General features: G+C 51.7%; 1 protein-coding gene across 2 annotated transcripts in view; it reads left to right on the top strand.

Moving 5' to 3' along the window:
* KAZN (kazrin, periplakin interacting protein) overlaps positions 1-20,711 on the top strand; it is a 123,554-nt gene that overhangs the window by 80,536 nt on the left and 22,307 nt on the right. Inside the window, exons 6-7 of one of the 2 annotated variants that reach the window (XM_025048544.1) lie at positions 1,359-1,409; positions 2,716-2,839. In XM_025048544.1, the coding sequence (XP_024904312.1) occupies positions 1,359-1,409; positions 2,716-2,839 (175 nt within the window). Of the gene's footprint in view, positions 1-1,358; positions 1,410-2,715; positions 5,201-20,711 lie in introns of those variants that run through there. The other variant, XM_025048543.1, reaches the window with a different exon arrangement.

Below are 20,711 nucleotides of genomic sequence, written 5' to 3'. Positions count from 1 at the left end.
AACGCATTCTCTACAGGCCTCTGGCATTTCATTTGGCACAGGTCCAGCCTTTTGCCCAGCTTGGCCTTGGCACATACCCACTACCACAGGCAGTGCGTCCGACCCATTTATTTCCAAGCTTGCCTTAGATAGGACCCTGCTGCCACTGGTTCTTTGATAAGCCAGTTGTCTGGGTACAGGCATTTCAGCAGGCACTGGCCTCCTCTTCCCCATAAATTTGGCAAAGATGGCCCTGTCCAGAGTAAACCTGTTTTAGCTGCCCGCCACTGAGTTCTGTTTGCAAACCCTGAGATGGGACTAAAGACTAAACTACCGTTTGTTCCATCCCTGCCCTACCTAAACCACCTTCATCCCATATCTCAACAGATGTGCACACAGGTAAGCCAGGAAGAGCCTGAAAATAGCTCCAGGTAACCAACCCTCTGTTCTCAGGCATTTGGCCTGCCACCAGCAAGAACAGCCCAGTCTGGACTAAGGACCCCTCCACCCTCTCGTTTTCTGGCCACTCAGTTAGAGCAGAGAGGTCTCAGCACAGAGAGGATGGAGAAAGTTAATGGACATTGACTCAAGTGAGAGATATTTTGTTTTGTCCTGGACACTTTGCCTGCAATTCTGGAAAAAAACACCAGGAGTCTCCCTCGTAATGTTTTCTGTGATCTAAATGATCTGTTTGCCCCCAGGCCGGGCAGACTGATTCTGGGATGTAGTAAAGGCTCCCTCCCACAAGAGGGAGCGCTGGGCCAGGAGGAAACAGACTGTCCCAGGTTTGAGCTGTGGCTCTGCTTTTAATTAGGTCTGTAATGTTAGACTATCTGGAGCCGGTGTGCCCGTAAATCGGGCTAATAAGCCCTGCTACCCCTCCACAAAATAAGAGAGTGATTGTGTTGTTCGCAAGAGAAGTTAGAGGCCTCATATTCTCCCAAGTCCTCCTGTCCCGAAATTATTTTACTGCTTTTTTTCCTATAAAACTATATCTCTTTCTGTAAAGTACCAAGTATAACCAACCTCCACTTTTAACATGATGGACCAATTGGGACAAGAACTTAGAAGCCTTTGAGTGACTGATTTACTGGTCAGAGGGTGTTGGGGGCCAAGAAGCCAGAGCAGGCAGGAGAGCACCCCAGGCTCTCTGGCCAGGACCCTGGATCCAGATAGCATCTTGATGAGCCCCAAGCCCTCCCCACTGAGCCATCCCGGAGTGTCTGCCTCAGCGGTAGGGATGGGTTCTCCACTATGGAGGCAGCGTAGTCCCTAAGGGATGGCCTCCTTTCACAGAAGGCCCCGTGCCCCATGGGTCACCTGCTCTCAGATGTCACGTGTCTCCGCTGTTTCATCTTTCTCTTCTCCTTTGGCTACAGGGCGACAGTCCCGGCCCGGTCCAGAAGAACCTGCACAACCCCATTGTACAGGTAGGTGTGCTTTCGCGGGTGCTTGGGCCCTCCCTTCACCCCACCTGACAATGACTTCATCCCATGTTCCCTGGGGCCCTTGGCATCCCCGCTCCACACCTGGGCACCCAAGGCAGAGAGGAGTTAAGGCACCGCGTGAGTCACATGCGGGTTGGTGCCTGAACCCAAGTTCAGCACCTGAGTCACCCCTTCCACAGCCTCTTCCAGATCTGTCAACCTACTAAGTGCATCACACATCCTCCATCCTGCTGCCCTGGTAACATCTTCTCCTGGCAGCCCAAGGCTGGTGACCCAAGCCATGAGCTCACTGGGCTCCTCGTTGCAGGAAACTTATTGATTTCTAACATTTCAGTATTCTGTCATCAGCGTGAGAAGGGGGGAAACATGAATTTGAAGGTCATGAGGGGGTCTCTGAGATCAGCTTTTTCGTCCTGGGGTTCCCGCATGCTGGTCTATGCAGCCGTCAGTTCATCTGTGTCAGAGTCCCCCAGGGAAGCTTTTCAAATGCAGATTCCTGGGCCCTTCACCCTGGAGATTCTGATCCACCAGGTGTGGGGTGGGTCTCGAATTCAGGAAGTGTGTTTTGGGAACCGTTAGTCTAGTCGAACCCCTACCTTTTTGATGGAGAATGGCACCCCATGTCATATAAAGCACTTGACGGTTTGCAGAGCTCCACAGCAGACAACACCCTCCGATCCCCAGTTATCCCATAATCAAGACGAGAACCAGCCCCAGCCTGCCCACTCTACCGTGGCCAGTCCTGCTTCCTGTCCAGGGCCTTGAGGCCCGGGGTCCTTGCTCTTGGCCGACAAAGCTCAGGCTTCCTCCTCGTTCTCTGGGCTTTCCCAGGCCCCCTTTCCACTGGGACTCTTTCAGAGGGAACCTGTCCACCTGCTGCAATGCCCCTGCAGACAGGACCTGTTGCCTGCCGTGGCCGAGTGCTTGGACACGCTCCTGCTAGCCCTCAAGAGGCACTTGAAGGTTGTGGGCAACTAGTTTAAAATGATAATGGCACAAACGGCAGCAGCGAACGGTTACGGAATGCTTATACGCAACAGGCATCGTTCTCAGCATTTTTATACTCACTTGCGTGACATCCTCGTGACAGTCTGGGATTGGTCCCACTGTTGTCTCCGAGAGGTTCCCTGACTGTGCGGGGCGGACCCTGGCGTTCCTAACCACTGGTGGCCCTTGTCCCTCCCCCGCCGGCCGTCCCCTCCCCTCCCTACCACCGTCTTCGGCCGCCAGCTCAGTTTGGCTTTGTTCTTCTCCCCTCCACCTCTGCCACTTGGCCCCGACTCCTCAGTCACTAGAGGATCTTGAAGACCAAAAACGGAAAAAGAAGAAAGAGAAGATGGGATTCGGCTCCATCTCCCGCGTCTTCGCCAGAGGGAAGCAGCGGAAGTCCCTCGACCCCGGCCTCTTTGATGGTACCGCCCCTGATTATTACATAGAGGAGGACGCGGACTGGTGATGCCCGCCTCCCTGGGCCTGCTGCCCCGCAGGCGTGTCTGCGTGCGGACGTGCGTGTGCGCGAGTGTGCGAGCGAGTGTGGGGTGCGCGTGGGCGTGGGTGCTGGGCGCGGCCGGGCGCAAACACACGTGTGACCCCTTCCCCGTGCGTCGCCACCTCTGTAATTGATGTACATACTACAAACGTGTGTGAATATGTCAACTCTCTGTCGTCTTTGGAGCGATACAGTTGTGTTGTTAATCTAGGTTTGTTTCGTTTTTGTTTTCCTTCGATGTCTTTTTTTTTTTTTTCTTTTTGTTCGGTTCGTTGGGTTGTTTTCCTCACACACACCCCCCTTTCCCTTCCCCTCCTCCTTTTTATGAAACTTGAAAACTTGAAGGACTGCTGTGTATTTGTAAATAACAAAACTATTGTGCACTCTGTGCTTGTAAATGTCCCTCGTCCAAACTGCTACTTCTGGAGCCCCTCCCCGAGGATGTGGTCTGTTTTTGATGTCCCCCCCCCAAACCCCGTCGACCCCCCGCTGTGAACGTGTGGGACCAGACCCTGTTCTCGGGGCACGCCCAAGTCACTTGAACCACAAAACCACCATCGTGGTCAGGGTAAGGTCCTCTCTCCGCAAAGTCTCGGAAGCCCGGCCAAGGGTCTGGGCCGGGTGTGTTGAAGTCGAACGGGCTCTTTTTAACGGCCTGCCAGTTTTTCAATTGCGTTGCCGTTTCTTTCTTTATGGAAAACAAGAAAATTGTTCCATTTAATTTATTTGCACAAATGCAGAAGACTTATTCTATCTAAATTATTACATAAATATTGGAATGTATATTTTTCCATGGGGCGGGCGGGAGGCGGGTGTTTCTGTTGACTTGTCTGTTCTGCTCTCACGCTGCTGCCAAACTGTGCAAGGTCAAGTTTAGGGTGGCCGGAACCCAGGGACCATGGGATGTCGAAGCTTGCTCTTTTCCGTTCTCTCTTCTCTCGCCCCATTCTTCCGCCCCTGCATGGAGGTGCACCCCACCTTTCTTCCCACCCATAGCTCTCTCCAGGCCTTTCTATATGCATTTATTTATCAGAAATACAGAACCCGACCTCAGTGAGCAGAGTGCTGTAAGGGTCACCTCTCTTGGGTCTGTCTTTTGAGTGGGCTTGAATACCAGGGAAGACAGCCAACCGCATGACCCCAGGGACCCTCAGCCTGAGCGGTTCCTCGGGCGTCCTCGAGTGGCAGATGTTCCTCCCTGCAGCTGTGTCTTTCTCATCCTTGGTTTATTCTGCACATTGGCCAGGCAGGTCTCATTGGGGGAGGCTCTCGCCTCAAGGGGAGGGCTGTTGGGGACACAGCATCAGGCACCAGAGCCTCTGCCCTCCCCATTCTGGTTGGTTCCTCCAGCCACACTTAGCAGAATCTCTCGGGATCCCTCAGGCCCTGTCCTCCATCCACTCACCCCAGGAGAGAGGGCTGGCAGGAACATCTGCCTGTTTGAGGATCAGCGTTGGTCCTAACGAGGCCTCACCAGCAAAAGAACCATGTTCATTAAACGCTGGGTGTTGGAGAACACGGGAGCTAACAGCCACGGCCTCCCAAGGCCTAAAACTAGCTTTTCCTTTTCTTTCGGCCTGTGAATCCCTCCCTTCGCTCCCCCTTAACTGCTAATACAGCTCAATTCACACACATCCTAAACACAGTAGTTATGCTGTCTGCTAACAGTAACATTTTCCGCTCGTAAAAAGAAACAAGATTTTAAAATGCTGAAGCATCAAAGAAACAAGATTTTAAAATGCTGAAGCGTCTCTATCACAACGAATAGGATATTTTATCCGAAGTCTCAAAAATGAACAGAAAAGCCCTAGCCGGCTGCTCCCTTTCCTTCTGACCTGCCGGGGGGTGCGAAGGAGCAGGCCACACACCTGCAAAGGCTCTTTCTGGCTAAGCCGTTTATCCAAGAGACTGGAGCTGGCATCTTTCTTGACAGAGAGAGATTTTAGAAAACACACTCCCCTCCCCCCGCCATGAATTTTTCTTTCTCTTGATTGATTTTTATTGTTTTCCCTTTACTTATGAGAAAGTAAGATTGCAACCACCCACTCCTGGTAATGATTCAGTAGCTCCTTTTCATTTCAGTTTTTGTAAATTAGGAGATAATTCTGAGAGTTACTAAGGATGATTTATTTAAGAGAACTACGTCAAATAGCGAATGAGTTATGGGTAACATTAGATGAAAATAACCTTTCCCGTGGGAAAGGTTTCTCGAAGGCATGGATGCAAATACAAAATATTAAAAAAAAAAAAAAAAAATCTAAATAAAGCTTATTTTAAAATATGATCGAATGCTATGTTATTTGATTGCTTCTATCTTGCCCCGGGTGGGAGGCCAAGCCCCCGTGCCCTGCTCCTTGGAATTCCAGGGCTGGGTCCTGAGGGGGTGGTGGGAGGGGCCGAGGAAAGCTGGCTGGATTCTGGGCCCGTGGAGGGGCTGAGGCTGGAGTGATCTCCCAGAAACATCTCGCTTGGCCGCCCTTACTGTCGGCATCCAGAGCTGCCCGTGGTCGTAATGCAGCCGCTCCGAGCCTGGCACCCTGGCCCCGTGTTCTCTGGCTCAGCGCCCCGGTCAGCTTTCATCGGCTTCCTTCTCCCCCCAGCGTGCCTTCCAAGGCCCTGCGGTGGGGCGAGTTTGGGGCATGTTACTTCCTGCAGACCTCAGTGGGCCTCTGCAGTGTCCCAACTTCCCACCTTCCCTAGGGACCGAAAGGAGCTTAAGAGAGAAATGAAGGGAGACGCAGGGCTTCCCTCGTGAAGCCAGAGTGAGCCAGGCTTTTCTGAGTCCCCCCTGAGGTCCCCCAGACACAAAGCTCAGGCCCAAGAAGAGGCCACTGGATACCCCAGTCCCTCATTACAGCCAGTGCTCTCAACCTCTATCTCCCAACCCAGAAACAAAACCTCTCCAGCAATGAGACCGACGAAAGACTGGTCTTTTAACTCCCCTATCATTTCTGCTGGAAGAAGGCTCAAAGCTGTGTCATACAGAGACCATGCCGAGAAGTTATAGAGCTCAGGACTGCAAGGAACTTAGAGGTGTCTACCCCAGCAGTTCTCAACCTGGCCGCACAGTAGAGTCCCCTGCAGAGCTTTCAGAAAATGGTCAGAAGCCAGGCCATGCCCTCGAATCAGTGTCGTTAAACCTTCTCTGATGATCCCAAGGTGAAGCTGGACTTAATGACCACTGGGCAAGTGGCCCAAACATGCCGCTACTCCCCTCTCCCTGGCCTCACGTAGATATCACCAGTCACTTAAAGAATGCTTCTTGCCCAGCCCAGAGTGGCCTCTGAGTTCTTGACGTTACAAAGCCTCAGACAGCCACTACCAGTCAGTCGGAGTTGGCATACAAGGAGAAAGCCATCCCCAAACTAACCCAACCCCCCACACTGGACAGGTGGGGGATCTTTGTCCCAAATCAGAGTGACTTGGCCAAGATCCTAGCTCTCGCCCCTATAATTTTGTGACCTTCTCAAGGGCCAGGCCACACTTTATTCAGATCTTTGTCACTCTACTCAAAAGCCACACTACCTCCTTTGTTAATCTTCTCTAAGACCTTGCCCCAGTGGTCCAACCTCAAGTGGCATCTGCTAGGAACTGGAGGAGGGGTTCCCGGGGATCCAGGGCCAGTGTGCACTGCTCAGGCTGTGTCCTGCATTACTCCGTAAGACACTACTGCGTGGGTGCCCCGAGTTATGCAGTGCACGACCCACGTGGCTGCGCTCAGTGGCCCTTCTGTGCACTCTCCCACTGAGCTGTCAGGCTCCAACAGGTGCAACCTAATAATAGTAATAATAATAATTAACATCTATTAAACGCTTCCCATCGGCCAGAGTCCATGCTGTGCCCTTGACATGTATTAACTCGGTTACCCCTCCCACAGCCTACGTTATCGGGAAAACTGAGGCTAAGTATGTCGTCCAAGGTCTAGGAGCCTAGTAATCAGCAGAGCCGGGCTCCAGACCGAGGGGTTCTGGTGCCCTGAAGTGCAGCACCATCCGGGCGGCGAGAGGCGGGGGCCGAGCAGGTGGACATCTATGTGCTCAGGCCTGACTTGAACCTGACCCTAGTCCTCCCTTCAGCACAGCCTAGCACATCCTTGCTTGTGTGACTGAGTCTATTCCCATCAGCCTTTTACCCTCAGACCCAGAAATCCCACCCCAAAGAGGAGGTGGCGGGGAGGACAGAGCAGAACATGGGCTGTCGCCCGGCACAGGCTCTCCATTCCGAGCACGGCCATCACTTGCTGTACTGTGCACCCCACCCCTGCCGAACCAGAGCTGCCACGTCCTGAGGGATAGCTCCGCCCCTACACAAAATGCCAGGTCCCCTCCTGCCACAGGATGAGCTCAGGACCCAAGAGCCACCCCACACCAGAGCCCCAGCCATGCTGGGCAGCTGCAATTGTGCTCCGGGGAAATCCAGGCGCAGTGGGGTGCCACATATGGGGCATCGGCCCTTCGACAATATGAGTTTAAAAATACCTATGGGCCCTCGCACCCCAAACCTGCATTTTCCCAAACATCTCACCCCCAGCCCATCTGCTTTGAACAAACAACTCGAGCCTTTTCAACTCGAACCCCCCTCGGTGGGACAAAGCATGCCGTGGCCCTCTTCCCCCCACCCCTGCCACCTGTTCCCACTTCCTGGTGGAAAAGAACCTGGTGGTAATAATCAAGAGGATGCATATCATTAATTTCATCTTATAGAAGGATAGTTTTGTAATTTTCTGCGATAAGACAATGCCCTATAAACTTAAAAATAACTTAAGAGTGTGATCTTGACCGTATGTTAGAAGTTGTTTAAATACCAAAGTCATAGCACATCACCCACGAAGTGTCTCTGTACAGGCAGATCGAGGGTACGAAACGTGGAGGCAGATGAGGCACGGATAATTCAAACATAAGCCACCACTGCCTGGAGCCTGAAGGCCCAGTTACTGAAAAATATGCAGATACGGAACCCTGCCCTCTAGGAGGCCATGCTCACGATCCCCGACAAACCGGACCCGCGAGAGAAAGATCTCAAGAGGACTGATCTTTAGAAGCAAGAATAGCAGCAGCTGAAAACCTTGACCTATTCCTCCTGAAATGGCAGGACCTCAATCACCTAGCACGTCCCCGGGGGAGCCTTGTGACATGGCCAGGCTATGTGCAGCAACCGTGTTTCTGAATCAGTCCCTGGAAAACACTGGCTGACTGCTCGTTTGTGTTTCTGAGTTTCAAGTTTTGGAAGTCTCTGATTGTTTTCTTAATGGGTTACCAGTAAGTAGCAGTTATTTGCACCAAAATAACAGAAGCTAGAAAATTGCATGCCATGCTGTCTGGAGGACCGTGCAGCCCCTGTTGGGCCGGGCTAGGCCCAGATAATCACTTCGGCTCTGGCCTTACATCCTGCTTTAAGCAAGTTGTTTATCCCGTGAGCCTCAGTGTCCTCATCTTTGAAATCGGTATAACAACCGCCCACTCCACCCCCGATAGGCTCAGACATGAAAAAGCTGAATGTCTTTTGGAGTCTGGAAAGACCTAGGCCATCCAGTCTGTGTTCCCTGTCATTTGAGTGGTTTTAAGTTCAACCAGAGGGAGAGGAAAAGTGTAAGCAGCTTGACAAACATCTTTAGCCGGAAGGTGAATAGATCAAAATTTGTTCCCAGGGGGGAAATCAGGGCATAAAGCTGACATCGGCCTGACATAGGGTTGATGGCAGCCGTTGAACTTGGTGTTCCTCCAGCTGTGTCCAGCTTCAGTTCCATTGTTGCTTTGGGAGAAAAACCAGGCTTCTCCGCCCTAGAACAGGGAGGGTTTGAGGCATTTTCCCCTCGAGTCTACCATTTCTGACAGCATTCTGTCTTTCTGAAGCCCAGTAGAAACATACTCTCTGCTGTGCCTAGCACAGGCAAATTTAGACCGAGAAAAACAATTAGGCTGCCCAGGGCTGGGTTCTTGAGACAGAAGCCCCCAGGGATCACCCTGGGTTGGCACATTTATAAGGAGACGTGTGTCAGAGCCCAGAGCTGGCCTGGTCTGGCAACAAGGCATGCCTCAAAATCTGCAGATATTCATTCATATAATCCTTCCAACAACCCTCCAAGATAAATACTGTTATCATCCCCATTTATAGATGAATAAACCAAGGCACAGAGAGGTAAAGTTCTTGCCCAGAGTCACACGACCAGGAAGAGGCAGAACTGGGATTCAGCGCCAGCTATCTGGCTCCCAAGTTCATTTTCAGTAAGTGTGCTACGCAGTCTCTATCAGCCACAGGCCCCCACGCTCTCCCACAGGGACAGCTGGTCAACAGGAAGCTTTAGAGAACTTGAGAAAGCCTCACCAGCCAAGGCCTGTGCAGGCTAGCCCTTTGGGGCTCGGTCTCTCCACCCCAGAGAGGAAGAAATGAGAATAAGCAGAAGTTTGCAAACTGTGTTCCATGGAACCCTTGGGGTTCCTCAGAGGTCCATTAAGACAAGGATTCCCAACCTCCGGTCACTGACTGGTACTGGCTGCAGCCTGCTAGGAACCAGGCCGCACAGGTGAGCCAGAGAAGCTTCATCTGTGTCTGCAGCCGCTCCCCAGCGCTAGCATCACCGCCTCAGCTCCACCTCAGACCATCAGGCACTAGTCTCTTAAGAGCACTGGTCCCTGGTACCAAAAAGGATGGGGACCGCTGCCTTACGCAATTGCCATAGCTGGTGAAAAAATTAAAAGGCTGGGTTCCATCCCACCTTCAGCCGGAAGCTCTTCTCTTATCTGTTGCACACTGGACCTTCATGCAAGGGTCCATCAGGAGGGCCCCATGATAGAAAAAAAAAATGAGCCAGAGGGAAAGAAAATGAGAGGTTTGAGAACCACACGTAGCTCAGTGGTTGTCCAACCTGACCAAGCCTTGAGTTTTAATGATAGAGATTCTCAGGATCCATCTCCTACCTACTGAGTCAGAAGGTCTGGGGCTGAGGCCCTGGGAGCTGAGGCCCTGGGAGCTGAGTGTCTGTTGAGCAAGCTCCCCACGTGGGCTCAGTTGCAAGAGTTTCTGCAAGGCCGAGCGAGGGCAGCATCCCGCCTGCGGGTTTTAGCACAGACGCGCCTTTGGGAAGCTTCCCAAGGCACCTTCATACGGTAGATGGAGGCCACCCTCCTAGGGCAGCTCCAGGGTCCCCCAGTGAGGGAGGAACCACGTCGAGCAAGACCCCAGGGTGCCCCCAAGGCAGCCAGCAGCCAGGGGCCTTGCTGGGCCCCTTGAGCAGAACAAAGGGAACTGACACGGTATGAGCATCTGCTGCTCCCTGGAAACCTGCAGTGGTACCCCTGTTAGAGTCACAGAGAGGTTCCCCAATTTTCTTAGAGGACATAGCTGGGAACTAGCAGGGGCGGGAGTCAAAATGGGGAAAGCCTAAGTTCTGAATGTGATGTCCACCGTCTCAGACTGCGCCCGACTTGCGGCTGACCGAGATCTCTGCTGAGCACTGGGGAGGTTGCTGGCCTTGGCCTGGGGCCAATGGTGGCCCATGGACACCAAGTGATGCATCCTTAATTGGGAGCAAGTCTGCACAAGTCATGATCTGGGGGGGCCGTTGGTGGGGAGCTGCTGCCGAGGGGCACAGCAGGGCTCTGTGCAGACCCTGCTCCTAGACTCTGTAGGGCACCCGGCCCTTGCCACCCCAGAAGCCCACCCACCGCCTTCAGCATACTGCATCCTGGCTCTGGGCTCCCAGTGCCTAGCTGGTCCAAAGACTCACTGCGTGACCACGGGCGCATCCGTCTCCCTCTCTGGGCTTCAGGCTCCCTCTAAAACAGATCGGGGCATTGGTTAACCCACCTGTGGCCTGTGGAGTCTTACGAGTCCCCAGGCCACCTCCCCTGTCACAATTGCTGCCCTTCAGCCCAAAGTTGTGATTTCGTTTGAACAAAGGGTCTGCAGTGTCAAGCAGTGTGAAATCCATGCGTTAGGTCATCTCTCAGCACCTCCCCGCCGCCCCCAAGGGCCTCCAGGATGAGAGGAGGCAGGGGCCACCTTAGGCTGCCTCCTGCACGCCCCCCTACATTATGGAAAAGTCAATCTGCATGAGCACCCCCAGACTTCTCCGCTCACCCCTTCTCCCCATCAGAGAGAGGGAGTTCAGGCCCCCTTCCTTCTCAATCCTGGCAGAACAGGAAAGCGGGGGCTGCTCACAGCGCCCCTGCCCCCCAGCTTCTGAAAGCCTGCGAGTCAAGGTCCAGAGACCCAGGAGGCCATGCACGTTCCCTGGATGAATCATAGCGAGACTCGGCTGAGCAATGCCCTCCCAGGTCACAGCTCTCTACAGTTTATAATGCTTCTTCACAGCAGACTCGGGTCAAGGTTAAGAGTGTAGATTCTGCACAGACTCTCTGGGTTCGAACCTCAGTCATGATATTTGCTAGCTGGTAACCTTAGGCAAGTCGCTTAACTGGGCCGAGCCTCAGTTTCCCCACCTGTACACTAGGGACAATGAGAGACTGTTAGAGTGTGGCTGGGAGGATGAAACGAGTTACTGCATATAAAAGGCTTAGCTCAGGTAGCAATAAATGTCAGCCACGATGGCGATGACGATGAGACCATGACAATGACGACGGCGATCTCGTTTCAGCCTCTCAGGAGCCCCGTGAGACAGGCAGAACAGGGCCCTTTGTACAGATGCAGAGGCTGAGGCCCAGGTAAGTTCGGCAGCTCGCCCAAGCTGCCAGGGCCAGCCCAGGTATAGGACAGAGGAAGCAAGAGCTTTAGTGCTGAGAGGGTGCTCAGTGGCCTGTGCCCCACTCCCCTCATATTGCAGGGAGATGCTTGCCCACAGCCACACGGGGCTCTGGTGGCCGAGCTAGTACTCAACCCGAGGCTCCTGACTTTGGGCTAGTGTTCCCAGGCTGCCACAGACCACAAGATTCGGCTGGAAAAAAAATCCCCGAGTCAACAAGTTTTGGAAACAATGTGTAGTGTGTCTAACCCTTAGAGAGCGACACGTCCCATGAGTTTTTCAAAGCTCTGGCAAGTTCAGCGAAGAAAAACATTTGACTCTTTTCCATCCCATGTTTCCCAAACTGGACTGACCACAGAGCTATGCCTTTCTATCCAGTTCCATGGAGCACCCTCTGAGAGACGTTGGGATGGGTGCCTGCCTCGGCCTGCTTTATTCTGTGCTTGGAGGTTCTAGGTCAGTGGTTCTTCGGATATCGCTAAGCATGCCACATCTCCGACGTCATGTAGGCATGCAAAGTCCCTGTGGCTCATGTGGGGTTTCTGTGTGCTTTGTGCAGTGAGGTGAGCCAGATATAAGTCCAGGTGGAGTCTGGACCTGTCTCTATGTGCGCATCCCCTTTCCTCAGAAAGAACCCGAGTCAGTGTGTAGCATCTGCAGAAGGCGGAAGGGCCCCGGCTGGTTGGCAAGGAACTGCCGATCCCAGGGTGTTCATTTTGCTGCTGTCCCAGGTCCCAGGTGCAGACAGACGGGCTGAGCCCATTGCCACAGGGCAATGAGCACACCATCCTTACAAGGCCTGTGGGCCCACCTGTCCTGTCACATCACCAGCTCTGAGCTGCCTAATTGCTTCCCTGGGACAGGCCGGCGAGGTTGGAATCACATCCAAATTGGCTCCAGGCCTGCACAGTGCCAGCATCCTTCCTTGTTAGGAGGCCGGTGTCTCTAGGGGTGGCGTGGCATCTGTGGTCAAGGGCACGTGGGCCAGGGAGGGAGAAGGCCACCTCTGACAGCTGTCACTGCGGGGACCAGAGCTGTGGTGACAGTGGAGGAGGCTCTCTGCAAGCCAGAGGGAATCTGACGGCCATCTACAAACCGACTGCAGCTCGGGTGTGTGAACCATCCCCAAGCTTTCTTAGTCTTTTCCTGTATGTGCAAGAAACACAAACTCATTTAGTGACAGCAGCCTGAACCTAGCAAAATTAAAAAGAAAAAAAAAAAAACAAGCAATACAGGGAGGGGTATCAAGGAAAGACCCGGGCTTTGGACCCCGATCTTCGGGTTTGATCACTTAGCTGTGTGACCCTAAGCTAGCCCCTTTGAACCTCAGTTTCTGCCTCTGTAAAATGGTGATAAAATCGCCTGTGTCCTAGGGCTGCTGCAAAGGTAAAGCAATGATGAATAGACATGCCAAGCACATCGCAGCTGCTTGCTCAGGCTGCAGGAGACTCCCACGAGAGGAAGTGTGGGCCAGGGAGACAGAATACAGACCGTGGGGCCCGGCCGTGCCCTGTGTACTCCGCCGATGGGCACTCCGAGTCCCACTCTCCCAGCTGTAAAATGGGTCTCTGGAAACCTGGTGTCCACCTCCCAGGGGAGGACCCAGTGCGCTCCCACCCGTGAATCACAGCGCACGAGGCAAGCATCAGCCGTCAGGACTGTGAGCCAGCTGGAACGAGTTTCACGCGCTGCTGTTTTAGATCAGCTCTAACGACCCCGCAGCACAGAGCACTGTGGGTGACGGCGGCCGAGCCCCTCCTCCGCGAGCACTCCTAAGAGCCAGCACTGTGCTGGGCACATGCAAGCTGCGTTCTCACCGCGTCTCAAACCCACAGGCCTCAGGCCAGGCGGTGAAGTGGGTGCTGCGGGGCGGCTAAGGGGAGCGCCCCCTGCTGGGCTCTGGTATTTCCAGAATGCCTGGTTTTTTTTTTTCAAGAGAAGCCAAAAATGTCATGTCATCCGCCCCAATTCTTTAAGATGGGCAACTTGGTTTTTTTTAATTTAGAGAAAGTAAATTCCATGCCCCAGTCTGTGTCCAGGCCACCGGCTCCACGGCCTGCAGTCTGATTCTGTCAGCCCGTCCAGCCCTGGCAGGCCTTGCCTTTCCCCCAATCAGAGTCCCATGGGCCTGCCTGGCCACAGGCGCCCATCTCAATTCGGTACATGTCCTCTGTCACCAGAGTGCCTCCTGGACGGCCGGGCAGCAGGGGGACCACACTCAGTCCTGAACCCAGAGCAGTGTTATCAGGGCTCAGGGTATCTGGGGAGCAGCCTTGGAACCCTGGAGTCAGCCCAGGAATCCCGAGCCCACCCAGTCCCAGGAGGCCCCTACGGCCAGGGCTGTAGCAAGACCAGGGGTCAGCCCGCCTGCAGTCTGAGAGCCCAGCCAAGTGACTCAACTATTCCTCGTGGACTTGGCCAGGCTCCGTGGGACTCAAAACTTGAGAGGGTGGGAAGTGGGGTGCTGATGGGCCTGACAAAAGCGTGACTCCATACTCTCCCAGAAATTCCAGGAGGGTGTACAGTCATCAGTGTGGAGACAGCAGGCACCTGGAGGCCCAGGGATATGAAGAGGGTGTCAGGTAGCGGGCTGAGGACAAAGACTGGCTTCTAGGGAAAAGAGAAGAGTGATCCAAGCTGGGAGAATAGAGTGCAATAAAACTAACTGACGGGCACGGAGTGCTTACTGTGCCAGGCACGTGTAGGAACTTTGCATACACTCATTAAGTCATTCGACAAACACTGGCTGACCACTTCTTATGTGCTAAGTTGAGGGCTAAGGGCTGAGGATACAGACACAAGCAATAAGATGACATAAATTATCCTAATACAGTCCTCACCAAAATTACATGAAATGCATATTATTGTCTCAGTCTTACAGATGGGAAAACTGAGGCTCAGAAAGGTGACATAAATAGTCCAAGGAGATATAGTCAGTGTTAGAACAGGGATAAGAATTGGAGTCCAACAGGCTATTGCGCTACACCACGTTCCAGGCAGATAGGAATGAAGCTGATAAAAATTAGAATAGGTCTTAGTTGTCTCATTTCCAAAATTCTTGTCTTTGAGGGCGGCAGAGGAGGGGGTGTCACAAAAGGGGGGTCATTTGAAAGGGGAGAGAAGGCTTATTTTATCAGATCGGTGTAAACTTCCTAGGATATTTGGTCCGCGTTGAGGCTCCACTAAACATACTAATGGATTCAAGATAGGCATTGGTGGCAGTGAGCAAAGGGTGACCGTCAGCCCCAGCTGCTGACACCACCGCGTACCATGCTTCGGGATACACAACTGCAAAAGCCAAGACTAGCACCAGTTTCCCCCTTGACCTTTCTTATAAGAATGCCCCCGCCATGGGCCTCAGCAAAGCTCTCTCCGTTTTGAAGGAAATTAAGTAAATGCTGCTCATAAACATCTTTGCTGTTCTTAAATTGGCCTCTGTGCAAAAAAAAAAAAGAAGTCACTCACCACTGGTGTAGGAAATTTCCAGGAGGCAGCTGGGAGGCATTTTGAGGGAGGTGGGAGGTTGGACAGTTTGCATTAATGGTTCAGTGTGTTCTCGGAGAAAGCATCGCCTCCAATGCCTCGCCACGAGCCAGAGGTCCACAGATCTGACTTGGTGGTTGTCCTCAGATCCCAGTGAGCAAATGGGCAGGGTCTTACGGCCATCACAGTGACCGCAGTCCATGCAGGGTGTGGAAGTAGGCTGAGCTGAGCCAGAAGGAACCTGAGGTGTCTTGAGGCCCACAGGGGAGCTAGGCGGGTCGGAGCAGGGAAGAGCCGAGACCGCAAATGCAGGGGGGCGCCAGGCCACAGCAGGGGCCCAGACCCCCCAGAGATCGCTGGCTCCCGGCTCTGCCTCCAGGGGCTGTGCAGCCGCAGACGCGCACGTCTCTGCGTGGGCGTGTGCAGAACTGTTTTCCTGCCACAGCCGCTGCTTAAAGATCCCCTCTAGCTTCTCGCTCCCCCACCGGTGGAGAGGTCGGCCGGGGAAGAGGGGCAGATGTGGGGATGCTCGGGGAGGCCGGCAGCCAGCCGGAATGCTTCTCTCGTGATAACAGAACACGGGGGGAGACTTCTCTTGCAGGGGAGACCCTAAGAACGACTTCCCAAATGTGGGTGCTCCTCAGCGTTAGAACGGGTTAGCAAGAATGAAAAAGGAACGTTTGGATATGTAGTTTTAAATCATACAGTAGTTGTCGCTGGATAACAGTGTTTGCCTTCCCCGAGCCTCTGCTGGGCATCTTCCTCCTCAGTCTGTAAAATTAGAAAATGCTCACCAGGCATCTACCTGGGAGGGGAGTGCAGAGCAGGGTAGGGCGCTGCCAACTCCACGAAATCAACTCCCTGACAACTGGGGAGATTCTCAGTGTCGGGAGGAGGGGCTGGAAGGAAGGAGGGTGCCCTCTGAGGTTGGGGGGCGGGGGCGGGGGCGGCTTCCAGGCCAGGAGACAGTCACCCAGAGCAGAAGCTTGGGTCCTTGCTAGGCAGTGGCACCAAAAACGAGGGGAAAGGAAAGTATGTGGTTTTTTTTTTTTTAAGCATCAAGGAATTATCGATGGTAAACACAGAGCTCTGTTGGACTTTATGTACTTTATGGTTTAACGTATGTTAAGGGACATGGGGATGGGAGCGCCGTCAGCTCTTCAGCTCAGGGCCTCCAAAGGGCCCGCTTGGCCCTGGGGTCAGCGGTGTTGTATGCTAGTGGCGGGGCCCACCTGGGGTCCCGACGTCACCCCAGCAGCCACACAGCTAATGACTCGATGCTGTCTGACCCGTGTTGTCTGGGCCAGTTGGCCCGCGTGCCAAGGCCTGTCTTTCGAACATGTTTCGTGGGAGTTGTGTCTGAGCACTTTGGCAGAGCATCTCCATCCAACCCAGTGCTGTTATCGGTGCCACAGAACGTCACTTTTTTCACATTTACAATGAAGTGTTTTAAAAAAGAAGAATTCGGCTTTGGGCTTGCAAAGTGCTGATGGGGGCTCCCCTGCCTCTGCGCAAGGGCAGGGAGTTTGGACCATGGTTGGCTGCCCAAGCAGGGCTGATCTGAGAACAGAGGGGCCTGGGGTGGAAGGATGGGGTGCTGGGAGCCGCCACACAGCATACTCATTGGCATCTAGTGGCCAAAGATGCTGCTCAACATCCTGCAGTGCACAGGATGGTCCCCATGACAGAGAATTATCAAGCCCAAATGTCATTCAGTAGTGCCAAGGTCACGAGGCCCTGCCATACAGATGCAATCAAGAAACCACAAGCAGCCTGATGTGGCCGAAAGGAGGTGGGGTTGGCAGAAGGTGAGCCCGGAACGGGAGGCCTGCTCCCTCCCTCCCTCCTTTTCTATCTGCCTTCTCTTAACCAAAATGGATCACGCCCCTTCTGTTCCAGGCAGCCGTGGGCTGGAGCTGGCTCGTCCACACACATGAACTGAGTCTCATGTCCGTGTCCAGTGGCCTCACTGAAATCGGCCATGGAGGGTGCATTTATACCACAGAAACAGGCAAACAAATGCCACCAACCAAAGCAGATTTTTAAAATCTGAGAGCCAGTTGTTAAACATTTACCAGCCCAGCACTGGCTTAGGCCTTGCTAGGTATCTGAGATACCTACACAGCAAACACAGGCCCAGTCCCTGTCCCCATGAAATTTGCAGGCTAGTGGGAGGCACGGACACTAATCAAATAACTACACAACTCTTTATTAATTCTCAGCCTTGGGAAGCACAGTTAAGGAATGTATCTGGATTGGTAGAGCGCGTGTGAGCATGTGAGCATGGGCTAGAGGACGTGTGCCACCACGAATGGCATTGAGCATCACCGTGAACCAGGCCTGGCTAATAAGGAGACGGATAGACTTGACCACTGACCTAGGGGCTCTCTTTGTGGCAGAGCAGATGGACAAACCCATGTCCTGGCAGTGTCCACAGAATGTGAAGAGTGCTGGGTGCACAGTGCACATAGCCGGAGGGCTGTCTGCTGGGGTGGTGTGGCGGGAGGCAGACCCTGAAGGGCCTCCCTCCACAAAACCACTACCTCTGGAATAGAACATACTTTTTCATGCATTGCTGGCCTCACCTAAAGTAAGGGAACTCCCCAAGTCACCCCCACTCCAAAACCAAAAAGCTGTGGGCTGACACCAGAACAGGAGTAATAACCAAATGCAAAGATGGGGGTCTGTCCCGGGGACAGACACTGACATCAGGACCGTTAACAGGGGAGGAAGCCTTGGGGTGTGACTAAGTGAAGGAACAGAACCTGAGACCCGGCTCGTTCCCCCCGGGACAATGAAGTGGTCCCTGCTCTCAGGTGTCATCCTTACTTCCTACCTGCCCCCTCCCCAGCAGAGGCCATGTAAACCCTCTCTAGAGGAAAGCGTCTATTTATTTAGACCCTGGAGATTCCCATAAGATAAAATATGAGTTTAGTATGCATTCGGGTCGGCAGAAGCAAACAGCAAATTTAGACCCTCCAAGGCCTTTCAGACACAGTAGTTATCAATACCAAATACAAGATAATATGTATGCAATATTTAAGAAAACTTAAGATGAAATCATAGACATAAGCAAACAAGAGAGGATCTAAAAAGACCGAGCGAACTTTAAAAATGACCAAATAGAAATTTTAGAAATAAATAAATAGAAATAGATAGATAGATAGAGCTGGTAGTGTTTTTAAAAAAAAAAAAATCAAAGGATGGGTTAAACAGCAGACTAAATAGTTGAGGAGAAAATTTTAAAACTGGAAAATAGGTCCAAGGAAATTACCCAGAATGTAATGCAGAGAGGTAAGTTAATGAAAACGAAGAAGGAGAAATTAGAGTTTTCTGGTCCACTGCAAGAGCCACCAGCCGCATATGGCAATGAAAGTTTACATCTGAATTAATCAACATTAAATAAAATTTAAAACTCCATTCCTCCGGTGTCCCAGCCACGTTTTAAATGTTCATAGCCACCTGTGGCTAACAGCTTTCATATTGCACGGTGTAAATTACACATTTCCATCATCCCAGAAAGTTCATTGGACAGCACTAGGTTACAAGACAGGAAAGGTAGAAAAATCCAATCCCAGAAGGAAGCAAAGAGACACTGGAGAAGAGGCTTCCTTTTAAGAGCTAGTGGTCGAGAATATTCCAAAAATGAACCCACAGATACAGGAAGCACAACTTATATCAACCAGAATAAATACAAAGGAATCTACATCTAGCCGCATCATAATGAAACTGCAGAACACAAAAGGCAGAGAGAAAATCTTGAAAGCAGCTAACAGAACAACAATTAGACTGACAGCTGACTTCTCTTTAGCAAATAAGACAGAAGACAGCAGAGCAATGTCTTCAAAGGACTGGAAGAAAATAACCATCAAACTAAAACCGCGAACCAGCAAAACTCTTTGAAGAGCAAAGGTGAAATATAGGCTTTTTTCAGATAAACAGAAGTTTTAAGAGCTCACCACCAAAATACTCTTAATCAGAGGAACTTTTTAATTATGTTCTTCGGGAATAAGAAAAATTATCCTAGAAGGTTTAAGACACAAGACAAAATGAAGAACAAAGAAATTGGTAAACGATGAAGATAAATTATTTTAAGCAAATATTATCGGTATAAAATATTCATGAGGACAATGTCTAAATTTTTTTTTTAAGAGGACAGAATTCAAGTACTAGATATGGTAGGGTGTAAGCCAGAAGGAGAGGGTATTGAGATATCGATCAACGCTAAGTTTTGTTAGGCCAAATATGTCAGGTGAGTTTTCAAGGGTAATCATTAAAGAGTGTCTCTAGACAGGGAAGATGGAAAAGATAGACAGTCCAATCCTGGGAGGAAGCAAAGAGGCGAGGGAAAAGAGATGATATTTTAAGGAATAATGGTCAAGGATATTCCGAACACGAACCCACCGATACAGAAAGCACAGCTTATATCAATCAACTTGAATAAATAAAAAGAAATCCACATCCGGCACGCACCTGAATCTCCTGGGGAAGAGGGGCTTGTTAAAACACAGATCGCTGGGCCCGACCCCCAGAGTTTGCTTCAGATCTGGGCTGGGCTCCTGGAATTTCCATTTCTCACAGCTTCCCAGGTGTGGCTGATGCTCCTGGCTCAGAATCACACCTCGAGAACCACTGAACCAAAAACAGAGACATCAGGTGCTTAGACTCCAAACCAACTGAGGGGGGGAAAAAATCAAATGAGAAAACAAACAAACAAAATCTTCCATCCAGACCAACTCTGTCCAGTGAAAGTATAATGTAGGCCACATATATAATTTTAGATTTTTTAGGGGCCACATTGAAAAGTAAAAAAAAAAAAAAAAAAAACAGGTGAAATGAATTTTAATAATGCATTTTATTTAACCCAATATACCCAAAATATTTCGATACGTGATCAATGTAAATGTTAGTAATGAGATAGTTTACTTTTTTTGTGCAAAGTCTTCAAAATCCAGGGCTTTTTATACCGTCGGCACTTCTGAATACGGACCAGCCACGTGAGGCTTGCAGCTACCACACTGGACAGAGGAGGTCTAGACTGTGAGTGACATGAGCCAGCAGAGGCCAGAGGCCCGGCGCAGTCTTAAGCACCCGCTGCAGGCCAGACACCAGGCTGAGTATTTTATATGCCTCATAATCATCTCAGTCCTCATGTAGACCTGTGAGATGAGGCCTAATTACCACCCATTTGACAGATGGGGAAAGCAAGGCCGAGAAAGTGTAAATCGCTTTCCGTCCCCCACGGTCATCTGGCTGGTGAGCAGCAGAGTGACATTCACCCCAGGTCTCTCTTATTCCAATGCCAACCTCAGTGCCTCAAGGTTTCTGTAAAAGATTTTCTTTAACAAGCCAGATAATAAATATGAGTCATTCCCACTGTCAGGGCCGAGACAGAGGAGAAATAAAAGCCAGGATTGATGGAAACTCAGACATATAATCTGGCACCATTATGCCTGCATTTGGGAAATTGCCTTTAATTAACAGTTTTTGACCCCAAAGGCTACCCCTCTTCTCAGCCCTACTGCAGCGTCATCTCCCTGGAGTTCAGTCCTGGGCAGTGGGGTGAAGGAGGTGGGGGTGGTGAAGAGTTGTCTTTTCTCAGAAACCAAAA

The sequence above is a fragment of the Pteropus alecto genome, unplaced genomic scaffold, assembly GCF_000325575.1.
Source record: "Pteropus alecto unplaced genomic scaffold, ASM32557v1 scaffold125, whole genome shotgun sequence".
NCBI classification, from domain to species: Eukaryota; Metazoa; Chordata; class Mammalia; order Chiroptera; family Pteropodidae; genus Pteropus; species Pteropus alecto.
This window is presented reverse-complemented; position numbering and strand designations above follow the sequence as displayed.